The following is a 12,447-nucleotide window of genomic DNA, read 5'->3' as shown; positions in this document are numbered from 1 at the left end:
ATGAATAAAAACAGCACACTTAATCAGTGACAGATTACGAGGGTCCATTTGTTTCCTGACAAGCTGCAGTACATCCAGACATCTTCTGTATCCAGGAATCTGCTAGAGGATCATGGTGAATCTGGAGCTTACCCTGGTAAACACGGGGCACAGGCTCCCAGGACACTGCAGGGCACAAGCACACATGCGTGCTATGGCAGCTCACCTAACAGCAGGCCTCTGGACTGCGGGAAGGACCCCAGGCAAACACCCAAACACCACACACTCTGATCCAGTGGCGGGAATCGAACCCACAACCCTGAGGATGAGTTCTTAAAATACAGCAGAATAGCGTGTGTGGTTCATGACCCATTCTGGGATCAGACTTCTCTGTACCTTTCCTGCGGCCAGTGTAAGTCCGCGAGGAGCCTGCTCTGGGAGCGCCAGCCGACCGGAACGATCTAATTAGCACGTACATTTAGTTATATAAACCACCTCCATTGGTTTCCATTGCTGCCCCACCCATTCTGTCTCTTTGGCAAAATTTGAATCCTAACATACCTATTTCTATGGGTTTGTGTCTTCGGCCGATTCACGCATTCATGAGCCCGCCGCATTTCCTGCGACCACAGTGATGTAACTAGCGTGTCGCTGCACGGCGGGGTTTCCGCGTGAGCACAATGCACCGGGTGCGAGTATCTCCCCATACACAGTAAGGAATAAATCTCCTTGCATCCTGAACGCATTCGCTGTCACGTGCGCCGGAGTGCCTCATCCGTCTTGCTTCCCTGCGCTTCCTGTCTGTCGCTTTTAGAAAAAACACCCGTTGTCCTACCCCATCTTTAACCCCACCTTCTAAACCAAAGTGCACAAATGCAGCATGGCTAGCAGACCGTCCACGCCTGGCTCTGGGGGCCATGGGAGGGTGGGCCTGGCTCACCCAATCGTAAGCTTAGCCCCTCCCCTAGAGCCAGACCTGATTCCATCCATCCGTGATCATGCACGCGTGTCCTGTCACTGATCACACGCTGGGTTGCACGCCCCTACACGCCTGTCATCACCTTTTCCCCAAACCCATCTCCATGTGCCTCATACCAGTGGCCTTTAACACTCTCTCTTTCTCCTTCCCTCTCTCTCTCTCTCTCCTTCCCTCTCTCTCTTCCTCCCTGCTTCCTGGGCTGCCTCGCACAAGGAGGACAAAGTGGTTAGCACCTTTTCTCTTCTTATTCTTCATGTCGTGAAACTCCACCCCCACCCCTCCCCCGCCACAGGCATGCATTAAGGTGGTGGTGGTGGGGGGGGAATCATCTTGTTTTCCACATGTCCGGAGCCTCTCTGCAGACGGGGGCGGCCTGTTTAGTCAGCATTTATTGTGGATGATATAGATCCAACAGTAATGCAACGCGTGTGTGTGTGTGTGTGTGTGTCTGTGTGCATGTGTGTGTGACAGGCAGTCTGCAGCCCCCACATGCGCATAAAAAGCCAATGTAATAAATTAATTTGCCGCCTGAGCCAGCTTACGAGGCAGTAACGTGAGTAATGTCAGCGCATCTTAACTTGTGTGTGTTTTCTCCCAAAAGAGGTTTTTGACATGTGACAGGCCGCCGGCGGCAGGGCGTGGGTAAGCTGGGGCTCGTGGGTAATGCGTGACTAACCGGCCACCATTGCTTTGTGTCCCCCCCCACCCCAAAAGTGTCACATAGTGAAGGACAGGGTAAGGCTCTCTCTGCAGATCCTGCATGAGTCACAGCCCCCAGCGGGCGGCTGCATGAGTTTCGTGCCGCCCTCCGGCTGGCTGGGGGTGGGGGGGGGGCTGGGGGGCACGGCTGACCCCCCCCCCTCCCCTGCTCCGCCCCCCCCCCGGGCCCACAGATATGCCCCGTAAATGCATGCTGCCTGCCCCCCCCACACCCCCCCCCCCGGCTTGGGACCGCGATAGGCATGCCACTGGAAAGGGGGGGAGTTTCAGCACACCTTTCCAGAGCAGACTCCCCCCCGTCCACTGTCAGCCCCCCCCCCCCACCCAACTGTCCGTCAAACTTCTGGCCTAACCAAAGGAGCCGGTCCCGTCTTGATTTTTACAGGAGATTTCCAAAAAAAACCTGAAAATAGGAAATTTAGACCGGAGATTTCCTAAAAAAACAAGTCCGTCTTTGTGTCGTTTTCCTGTCTGTGTTTGTTCTGTGCCAAACCTTGCGTGGGTGTGTCCTCAACTGTGCCTTTATGAAAGTCTGGGTTAACTGGAATTAACCTTCCCCCCCCAAAGACCCCCAATCCTCAGTCTGTCTGACACTCGTGTCAGCGGGACACGCTCGCTTTTGTCACCTTCACGTGAGACCGCCCCCCTCCCTCCCCACCCAGTTAACTTGGGAGCCTGACATTCGCTTCTCCAGAGTTTTTAAAAGTGAAATTTCCCATGATCCCTCATTGAGCTCTGCCACGCTGCCAGCGCTCTTCCTAACCGCGGGAGAAGCTGTTCTTGGGGACAAACATGGCCAGTCAGGCTCCCAGAAGGAGACATTGTTCTTTGTCTCTAAAACGAGAAAACGGCATGTCAGTGGACCCTGTAGGTGTGGCTTTGGCCCAGTGATCCTCTCGTTTAAAGGGCTGCCTTTCGCCGCTTAGACATCCTCTGTTTTTCTCACGTGATGCTCGTTCCATTTTCACTGCAGATGCTTCTTTAAAAATCAAAAAGAGCCCGATTTTTTTGCCCTGGAGTCGCGTCACCGCTCTGCAGACGGTGGTACTGGGTGGTACAGCACCCAAAGCACGCCCCTCACTCCTCCTGGCCCACCCGCACACACACCCTAACCCCCAGCTCCCCACCCTGACAGACCCACGGCTTCACCGGAGCTGCCAGCACGGCATATGTTCCAAACGGCCTTACGGCACCTTGGTATCAACCGAGAATCGTCCTGCTTTCAGAGAGGATGGGGGATCTTACGTGCATGTTCTTCTAACCTAAAAGGGGAATTCCACTGAAAACTTGAGGTGCTTAATCACCTGTCTCCCTTGGGTATGGACGCACACCCAGAATATCATTCTTCCATTGTTTTTATCTCTACCTTTCCGTAGCACCACGCATTTTCACGTCAGCCGTGGGAAGGAGAACCTAAACACCACAATGCAGGAAGGGCATCTTTAAAATTCTAGCAGGGTGTCATTGTCTGAGTTCAGAGTGTAAGGAATACATGACCCCCCCCCCCAACTCGCCCCACCCTGGGGACCTGTACAGACACTAATGTGGACAGAATCGTCCCTAACCCGCGCTGAATGACAGCTTCCTTCAGGGATTCAATTTCCTGAAATTTCCTTAAACGACTATCTCGTGCCAGTTAAATGTGACAGATCGCCGTGCAGGTCTTCGCTAAACGAGCATCGTCTCAGCTCTCAGTGGAATTCCCCTGGAAACGACCCCAGCCTGCGGGCCGACGTCCCACTAACAGCCTGTAGTGTCAGACCTGGCGTGGACTCACTGCCCGCACCGTGTCGGGCTCCGGAAGGATGACGGTCAGCCCATGGTGAGAATGGGGAGCCTTTCAGCACCGTGGGCTTACTTTATAAGATATTTTTTGGAGTATTTTATCCAGAATCAGGATGAGCACAGAAGACAGCCCTGTAGCCGTTAGTCCAGCCAAGTTCAATTAATGGAGAAAAATCAGGCAGTGTAAATCACTGTCCTCTATTACCGGACATGTAGCAGTGCCATCCGGTGGCCAAGCCCAGGAGTGCAGCTGGTTAAGGAGCATAAGAGAGAGAGCGGAAAAAAATAACTATTCTGTGTGAAGTTGCTGTCCGTCTAAACATGCCTTTTCTGGGTAAGACCTCCAGCAGCCTGCCCCCCACTAGAGAAATGTGTTGGGTTTTTGGGTGCCAGGCCAGCATGCACACACTGCTGTCGGCTAAGGTATTGACCCACTTAGTTCAGAGGAAACTCATTTGTTTGGAAAAGGGAGCCATCACGGCATTGATCTGCAGACACCATGTCACAGGGAAGCCTACACCCCATTTTTTTTTGGGGGGGAGGGGGAGGGGGGTCTTAGTTTTGTAACATCAGCAGGCACCTGCCGTAAATTCCCAATACTATTGACGTCGAGTCCCACTATTGAAATACTACTATTTCAGCCTGAAATATGAGGGGTCCTTATAAATATCCTGGTGCGGTGGGGGGGGGGCAGCTCAACGGGAGAGGAGGGGTGCAGATCATGAGCCTCGTTAGAGGGAATGGCGGCTGGTTTCATCGTGGCTCTCTCTCCACCTTGGCCAGGATTAATAGTCCTGGGAGGCTTGGCCCGCACACCCCCCCAGCCCCACGGCTCGTTTCACCTGCGCCATCCACGCTGTCGTCCACGATATTTATGCTAAACGACAGCGTTTCGTGCCTCCCTGGTTACAGATCCACTCTCCCCTTGACGGCAGATGGAGCGGATTAGCATAAATGAATAAAGAGTGGTTTAAAAAAAACCCATTGATGAATGACCGGTATCCGGAGCGCTGGATCCCGAGCGGACCGCCGCACCTGGGACTGTCAGCCACGGTAGCCATGCTTTGGGAAGTAGGCCAGGGGCGGGGCTTGTAAACTGCGCCAGGCCGCACTGGGCCTCCCTGCCTGCAGGGGACACTGTGCTCTCCACTGATATTCCCTCCAGGATGGGACTCAATAATGGTCGCTCAGTTCGGCGTGCTTTGCTGAGGCCACAGCGCACAGCTGTTCCCTGTGCAGATTTCACGGTGAATCTGGGGTAAACACAGACTGATCATCATAACACCCAGCATTCTGCACAGCTCCTGACGGCCAGCTGGCTGTGGCAGCCGCACTGACTGAACACGCAGTGGACTGCTGCATAGTATTTCACTGTCACAATCAGCAGTCTGACCTACAGTAGCAGGCAGGCCTACAGCGTGTGTTCAGTAACTCCGCAGTATGCAGGCATATAGAGACTCATTCTTTCACGGAGATAAAACAGATTCGTTTCTGCTCTCGCTCCAGGCCTGTGTAGCATCAGCATAGTCCCACAGATGCCCCCCCCCCCCCCCCCCCCCGTCCTTGAATACCATAGGATCCCACCAGTAACACTTAAATGACAACATGGAGGAACATCACGGACGGCTGACTATACTGGTGATGGTCTCCCTGGTCCCGATCGGTCCTTCTGCAGAGTCATAGATTGACCTCAGTGTCAGAGTCACATGACCAGCTCTGAGGTCACCATAGCCCCCCCCCCCCCCCCAGCTGGTTGCAGGCACTGAGCAGGAATGTATTACTCCCTGTAATAAAGACCTTCATGGTAATGCATGCTAAGGCATGCTAACTCTGTGGTCCGTGTGATTCCGGCGCCCCTACCTAGCCGGTGGGTCACCATGGCGAAGTGCAGCTTGAGCATCAATATTAGTGTCGTAGCTAAACGTCAGCTTGTGACCTCCCCACACACAGGCCCCACCCACATATACACCAAAAGGCCCGCCTTCTTCTAGGTGGATCCGTTATACATACCAAAAAAACGGCACCATGTTGGGTCAACAGAACAACAGAGTGATATTATATGGAGTTTATGATCCCCTAACTGCAGTACAGCGATTTGATCCACGGCAAAACGGCAGCGTGTGTCCCGCCACTTTAAAAGGCATGGCTTCTAGGCGACCAATCACAAATGTCGTCTCATTCTGAAGTTCCAGAACTGTCCAGCACGACTTAGCTCTGGCCAGGAGGAGCACATGGTGCTTTCACTGCCCTAATTCTGTACCCGGTTCCTCCCGCTACCTCTGCTATGAGAATCTCCACACACACCATTAGAAATTAGTTTTTCAGGTTAATATGCTGAGCTACCCACTAAAACAGGCAGAATGATCTCACCCTTCGCCGGATGTATCTGGGCACTTTCCTCCCAAGCAGGCTTCTCTACTCAGCATTCAGGATCGCTGTCCCACAAATTTAATTTGCCCCCCCATCCCGTCGCTCCAACTGTGAGTGTCACTTTAATAAATTAACGCTTCCCTCTTTCCGCTTGAGGTGAGCCTTTAGAAATTGAGCCGATCTCTGTTAATTAGAGAAGTTTTTCGTCCTGGAGAACTTGAGCAGAAGCTTCTCCTCCCAGCACATTTCCAACGCTGGGCTGGTGTATAGAATGATGGCCTCCCTTACTGGGAGGGCCGCTGCAAGTGCCTGACAGCTGGGCACGCTGCAGCTGATTTACTGGAGATTAGCTGTGTTCGGCCCTCGGTGTCCGCAGTCAGGATGTGATGAAGCGGCCTGCCCTCCTGACCCTGGTCATGGCGCCTCAGAGGCACAGCTGTGTACGAGAGCCAGTGCTGAGTCAGAGCCCTTCCCGATGGACTCTTGTTTTGTTTATTTATCTGGTCTCAGTTTGGAGAAGGCAAATTGGATTTAAAAACTCTGGCATCAGATCTGTGGGCAAATCCATTCCCTGTAAATATGCTACCTGGGAATAAGGGGCTTTGGATATCTTCATAAATTTCGGGGCAGCTCCTTTTTGGCTCCACGGCTGAGTTTTTTTGGGGACACCAAGTGAAATTTTGAAGCTGTTACGGGCCACGCAGTACCTCAGTTCCAGGTGCTCTGTGCTGGGCGTATCTGCCTTTGGTTCTATGCTCCAGTATCAGCTTGGCAGCGTTGTGTGGCCCAGCAGGTTGATGATGATGATGCTGTATTTGTATCCGGAAGGTTGTTGGTTCAAATCCCTGGGTCACCAGAGTGATATCACAATTGGATCCCTAAGCAAGACCTGTAACCCCCCCCCCCCTTTTGCTCCTGGGGTCGTCTGACCCTGCCTATCCTTTTGTACTCCACAGACCTGGTAAGACATGCACTGTATAATGTCCCGTCTTCCTTTGACAGAGAGGAATTTTGTTTACATTCCCTGCCCTCTCTCCCATCAGCATCTGGGTCCAGTGTGACTTTGGGGAGAGGTCGGTCCTGGCTGTGCTTCTGGGGGTGGCTCTATATGACCTCATACCAGCTATAAGTGTATTGAGTTTAGACAGTAAGATGTAATACATCTTATACACATGCCACTTTAAATGTTTTAGACTTCAGCTAGCCTGGGAGCTGCTCACAGCTTGAGTAAACCCCCGTACTTCAAAATGACGCCTTTAAAAGATTTCCTGGCACTGCAAGGGCACCAGAAGGCTGCTGCTGAGATCAATTGTTTGGCCTCACAGCTTTCTGGCTGTGGATGCCTTCTGAGCGGGACGCAAACACACACACACGCAGACACGAGTGTTAGTTAAGGGCTTTTAAGGGGCTGGGAGACTGCAGGGCTGCAAATAGTTATGTCGACATCGCCAGCCCCAGAAAGGCGACTTACCACTTTCTGAGGGTGCATGGCAGCCCGAAACAACAAGAGATGTTGTTCAAAACTCATTCCCCTGTGCTTGACGCCAGAAGATCGTTGGTTCCATTCCCGGGGCTGCGTAGGTAGAACTGCATGATTACTGGGTTTATATGCAGCATATAGCCTTTTATAAAAAGATGTGTCGAGGAATTAATAACCAAATAACACTGAATAAAGTTACACTTTACAGACATGTAGAGGTAGGTATTTCACAGAGTGATTAATCTTTCATATCTTCTGACGAATTAGCTAGAACATCTGGGGATTTGAACCAGCAACCTACCGCATCCTTACCCACAACTACACCAAGTGATTACTTGATGCGCAGCCCAGCTACAGACCCTCAGCCAGCATTTTTCATGCCCCCGTTCACCCTCTTCTAAGGGGGCCTTGCTGTTATATTTTACTCTATCTTGTTTTCCAGTGTCCCTGATGTCAGTTGCCATGCTGACAGCTATCTTGAAACATGGCTTTCGAAACGGATCATTTGACCAGCATATAGCTTTCCTCACTTGTTACAACCCGGTGTGCCCCAGATGTTCTTATTTCACCTCTACAGTGCTCCATCTTGAATACATCTAAGCTACATCTGGTCATATTGCTCAGCCACCAAAATAACAAATTACACGTTTAGTCTAGGACAAGGGGTGTCAAACTCCAGTCCTGGAGGGTCGGAGCCCTACACATTTTTGGGTTTCCCCTCATTTAACACACCTGATTCAACAACTTCTGCTAATTGCCACACAGCTCTTGAGCTGAATCGTTTGTGGTGGAACAGGGAAAGAACTAAGCTACACAGGGCTCCGGCCCCCCAGGACTGCAGTTTGACACCCCTGGTCTAGGATGTTCCTAAGACTGCATCTGGTAGCATGGGAATGTGAGAGGATGTCTGCATCCCAGCTTCTGGCCAGAATGTTGGCTGAGATCTCCCTGGAACATTCTTGGGTATCTAGGTTACAGCATCCACAGTCTTTTGCCAAGTGATTGGTGGACCGAAGGTCCGAAGGGTATTTTTATAAATGACGAAATGTGTTTGTATACTAGCATGGAGTAGTGTGCTGATTCTAAGCCTGTACCAAAATAGCAACTCTCTACATCTGGGGCAATGTTTTCTGATAGAAGTTTCTCAAGAGTGGGTATTTTGTTCCCCCTTTTCAGAATAGAGCTGCCCAAAGAATATGCCTGCGTACATTTCGGATCTTTCTTCATGAATTAAATGTGCATCCAGACAGGCATAGTCGCAGTCACCTGATTCTCCACCCCGTCTGTGTGTCCTCCCGTCTCCTCCTCTCCGATTCCTCGCCATAGGTCATGTGGGTGTGCAACCTGTGCCGCAAGCAGCAGGAGATCCTCACCAAGTCGGGGGAGTGGTTCTCGGGGCAGGGGGCCAAGCCCAACGCGTTGGGCGCCGCCCACAGCGACCCGGCCATGTTTGACAAGAAGGTGCGCTCCAGGTCGCAGGCCCCGCTGAACTCGGGCCCCGGGCTAGGCCAGGATGCACTGCCGCCTGCTACGGCTGACCGCCCCAAGGGCCCCGATGCCGGCCAGACGGGGGCCCCCACCTCCCGGTCCCGGAGCGAGCCCCCCAGGGAGAAGTACGTGCTCTCGCCTGTATAGTTATTCTAGTTATCATACCCCAGGTTAGTCCACTAATGAAACAAGTGCTGCTGGTCCTGATACCAGTTTAGTCATGAACCCAGACTAACTAATTATCTATCTATCTATCTATCTATCTATCACCGTTTCCCTATGTGATTCCACGCAGAATATCGCTCCTGACTATTAAAATCAGAAATAAAAAGTTAGTTACTCTTCTTACTCAAAATCCAAAGTGGGGTTGAAAGTTTTAACCTCCAAAAGCCTTTAATTCCTCTGATTCTTCGATGGTTAGTAATGGCTGACAGTCCACTGCGGGGTACTGATGCTCTGAGGCGATTAGCCAGCACGGCTCTCGTTGAGCTTCGTTCCGCTTTGCTCGCTGACGACGCCGACACCTTCCGCATCTGCCGTGTCACCCCAATTCGCAGGAAGAGGCCCGTGTCGCTCCACGAGCCCGTCACCAAGACGGGGCCGCGAGGGGAGAGGCGCAGGGGCCTGGGCAAGTTGCAGTCGCACGCCTCCGAGGACCTGAGCCAGCGACGCGAAGCCCCCCGCCGGCTGGAGAAGGTACGCTCACAGGACTACAGCGTGGGGGGGGAGGCGGGCCGGCCGGAGCCGAGGCCACGGCAGCCGGAGGGCGAGGCGGAGCGGCAGCGGCGGGAAGAGGAGTTTCAGACGCGCTACCGCAGCGACCCCAACCTGGCGCGTTACCCGGTGAAGCCACAGCCCGAGGAGCAGGAGATGCGCATCCACGCCAAGGTGTCCAAGGCACGGCACGAGCGCCGGCACAGCGACGTGGCCATCAACGAGGTGGGGCTGCAGCCGAATGGGGGCCCCAGGGAAGGCAGCCAGGGCCGACTGAGCAGGAGGGCCGTAGGCGAGGGCGAGCGTAAGGCACCTCTGGAGAACCACCGCTCCTACTCTGTAGACAGGACCGTGGGGGGGCCTGCCTCCAAACCCAACCACATCCCCCAGCTCACCCCCGCGCCTCGCACAGGCCCCCAGGGCCCCCAGGGCCCCGCCGGACGGCCTGACCTCAGGAAGAATCACCTGGAGCCCAGCTCGGCCGCCGTGCTGCGCAAGGCCAAACGGGAGAAGATGGAGAGCATGCTCCGCAACGACTCGCTCAGCTCCGACCAATCTGAGTCCCTGCGGCCGCCGCCGCCACGTCCCCACAAGACCAAGCGTGGGGTCAACAAGAGGCAGATGTCCGTCAGCAGCTCGGAAGAAGAGGGCGGCTCCACACCCGAATATACCAGCTGTGAGGACGTGGAGATCGAGAGCGTCAGCGAGAGAGGTACGTGTTAACTGCCCTGCCTCTGCCAACTCCCCGGGACTGATACCGTGCTGTCATTTCTAGTTAACGCTCTCCGGAAATGACGTAACAAACCACGCGCGCTCTTTGGGGCTGTTTCACATGCTGTCAAAGCACGACGGTGCCGTTATGTTTAAATTAATTTTAGGTTTTAAATGGTAGGTGAGCCATAAAATGGAATGGAGTTGCTCATATTCAGCATTAAGCTGCCGCTTATTTTCATTACACTACACTTGTCGCCTCACGGTTTTGTACATTCACACGCGTCAAGCAATCATCAGTTACTGTTGCGCCAGGCATTAAAGACCATGGCTGCCTTTAAAATAAACGAATGTCTGTAATAAATTAACAAACGGAAAAAATAGCTGCGGAGGAAAAGAAGGAAGAGGATGTGGGAGATAGTCTTTGCTGTCTTTAAAAGGGCAGCGTGTTAAGGCGAACGGTGGGCGGAATGTAAATATGGGACGGGGCAGGCTGGATCCCGGCAGACAGGCAGGAGGGTCCAGAACTCAGCGCCCGAAACCCTGGAGAATAAGCTCACCACCTGTTATACCCATCGGTAAGGCAACTCCCAGTTAACTTATTGCTACATTAACTGCACGTCTAAACCATTTTACTAAAACAGCTTATCCTATATGATCTGTTGCTATTTAGAACTGCAAACTGTATCGCTGCGTTTCCATATTGTGATTCGTTTTGATTATGACAGTAAGTGAAAGTGATTAACTATGCCGTGCTGTGTTTGTAACAAAAATGTTATTTTAATAATTGCAAGAAATTGGACTTTAATTAAGATTTTTAAGCTGATTTCTCTCTCGAAGTATTTACAGTTAAGGTACGTCATGTTCTGAATCATTGGACTGTGACAACAGTTTACTGTGCAGAACACCTGGACGGTTGTTTAAATGTGTATATTTTCTTCAGGAAGGATTTATAATTAACTATCATTTGGAAAAGTGGTTTGTTTCCCACTGCAGTCACCGTCTTGCACATGCAGGCATTTTGTGAGGACGTTATTTTTGCATTCGCCGTATGATCATAAGCAATCTGCCACATACCGCAGGCTGTCGCTTCCAAGTTATACAACAGATCTGCGGGTTTTTTTAAGTTCCATTTCCAGGGTCCCAAGGGACCGCTGTGTTTTTTTGCCCCAGCAAAGCGTTGTCATACCTGCATGTGTACTAATCGAGAGCTTGACGATTAGTTCGAGTACAATAACGTGTGTTATACTGGAATAAAAATACGATCCGAATCGGAAAATACTTATCGCGTAAAACGCGGCTACGGTGACAGCTGGAGCTGTGACGTCAATGCACTGTTACTGCGGATTTTAATATTCATTCACCGGCTTTCCATAGCCTCCTATCCAGCACAAGTTTGCATTATTATTATTATTATTATTATTATTATTATTATTAGCAGCGTCACCCACGTGTGCCCTTACTGCTGTTTTGCCCCCTTCCCTTCCGTTTATCTTACACTTTGAAGGCCCTGACTGGCCATTTGCCTGCAGTGTTTAACCTCGCCGGGGTTTTCTGTGCCTTGTTCTTCCCGAAGGATGTTAAGAAGCCCAGTCGGTTTTTCTGGTTTGGGGAGCGGCCAGCTTTTGGGGTTTAGAGCCTGTCCCCTGACACCTGGGCCACATGGCGGACAGGGAGGGAAATGTTATTTATTACTCATCTAAAATCTGTTTTCAGAGGTAGTTTTTAGCACACCGAGTACAGGAACTGGGTCAATAAATCGGTATCCTAATGCCGCCCTGCGCTGGCGGTGATCTGCCCTGGGGCGGTTGATGCCAAGCAGTCGGAGTCGGAGCGATCAATTCCGCTCCCAGTCTTTGACCGATACAAGGAATAATCCACTGAATAAAGGCGAGCTGATAGTCGGCCCCAAAGACTGACAGGAAAGCCGGGTGCCCGGTCCTGTCCCCGCACCATGGAGGGAATCCGCCCCGTGCATACCAGACAGCTTTACCTGTGCGATCAAGTAGGTCAAATGAGATTGTAAAATTTTTACTGTACACAGTATAATACATCGCTGCAGATTAGACAGTTTTAACTAGCAGGACTTATTGGTTTTATTAGAATGAGTGAGCTGAAGCTGTTTATACCCTGAAGGGTGAGCTTCACCGCATGGCACACTGTGTCAGAAGCCTGTAGTACGCGTATGGACCGATTTACACCCGTAACACAGCAGCTGCCA

General features: G+C 51.9%; 1 protein-coding gene across 8 annotated transcripts in view; it reads left to right on the top strand.

Moving 5' to 3' along the window:
* Window positions 1–12,447, top strand: part of LOC111850774 (regulating synaptic membrane exocytosis protein 1-like) — a 72,640-nt gene that overhangs the window by 26,405 nt on the left and 33,788 nt on the right. For 5 of the 8 annotated variants that reach the window (XM_072703285.1, XM_072703286.1, XM_072703284.1 and 2 more), the window contains exons 3-4: window positions 8,640–8,926; window positions 9,359–10,227. In XM_072703285.1, coding sequence (XP_072559386.1) covers window positions 8,640–8,926; window positions 9,359–10,227 — 1,156 coding nt within the window. Of the gene's footprint in view, window positions 1–1,171; window positions 1,184–1,672; window positions 1,694–8,639; window positions 8,927–9,358; window positions 10,228–10,295; window positions 10,805–12,447 lie in introns of those variants that run through there. The other 3 variants (XM_023825004.2, XM_023825012.2, XM_023825011.2) reach the window with 3 other exon arrangements.

The sequence above is a fragment of the Paramormyrops kingsleyae genome, chromosome 20 (genome assembly GCF_048594095.1).
Source record: "Paramormyrops kingsleyae isolate MSU_618 chromosome 20, PKINGS_0.4, whole genome shotgun sequence".
Taxonomy (NCBI): domain Eukaryota; kingdom Metazoa; phylum Chordata; class Actinopteri; order Osteoglossiformes; family Mormyridae; genus Paramormyrops; species Paramormyrops kingsleyae.
This window is presented reverse-complemented; position numbering and strand designations above follow the sequence as displayed.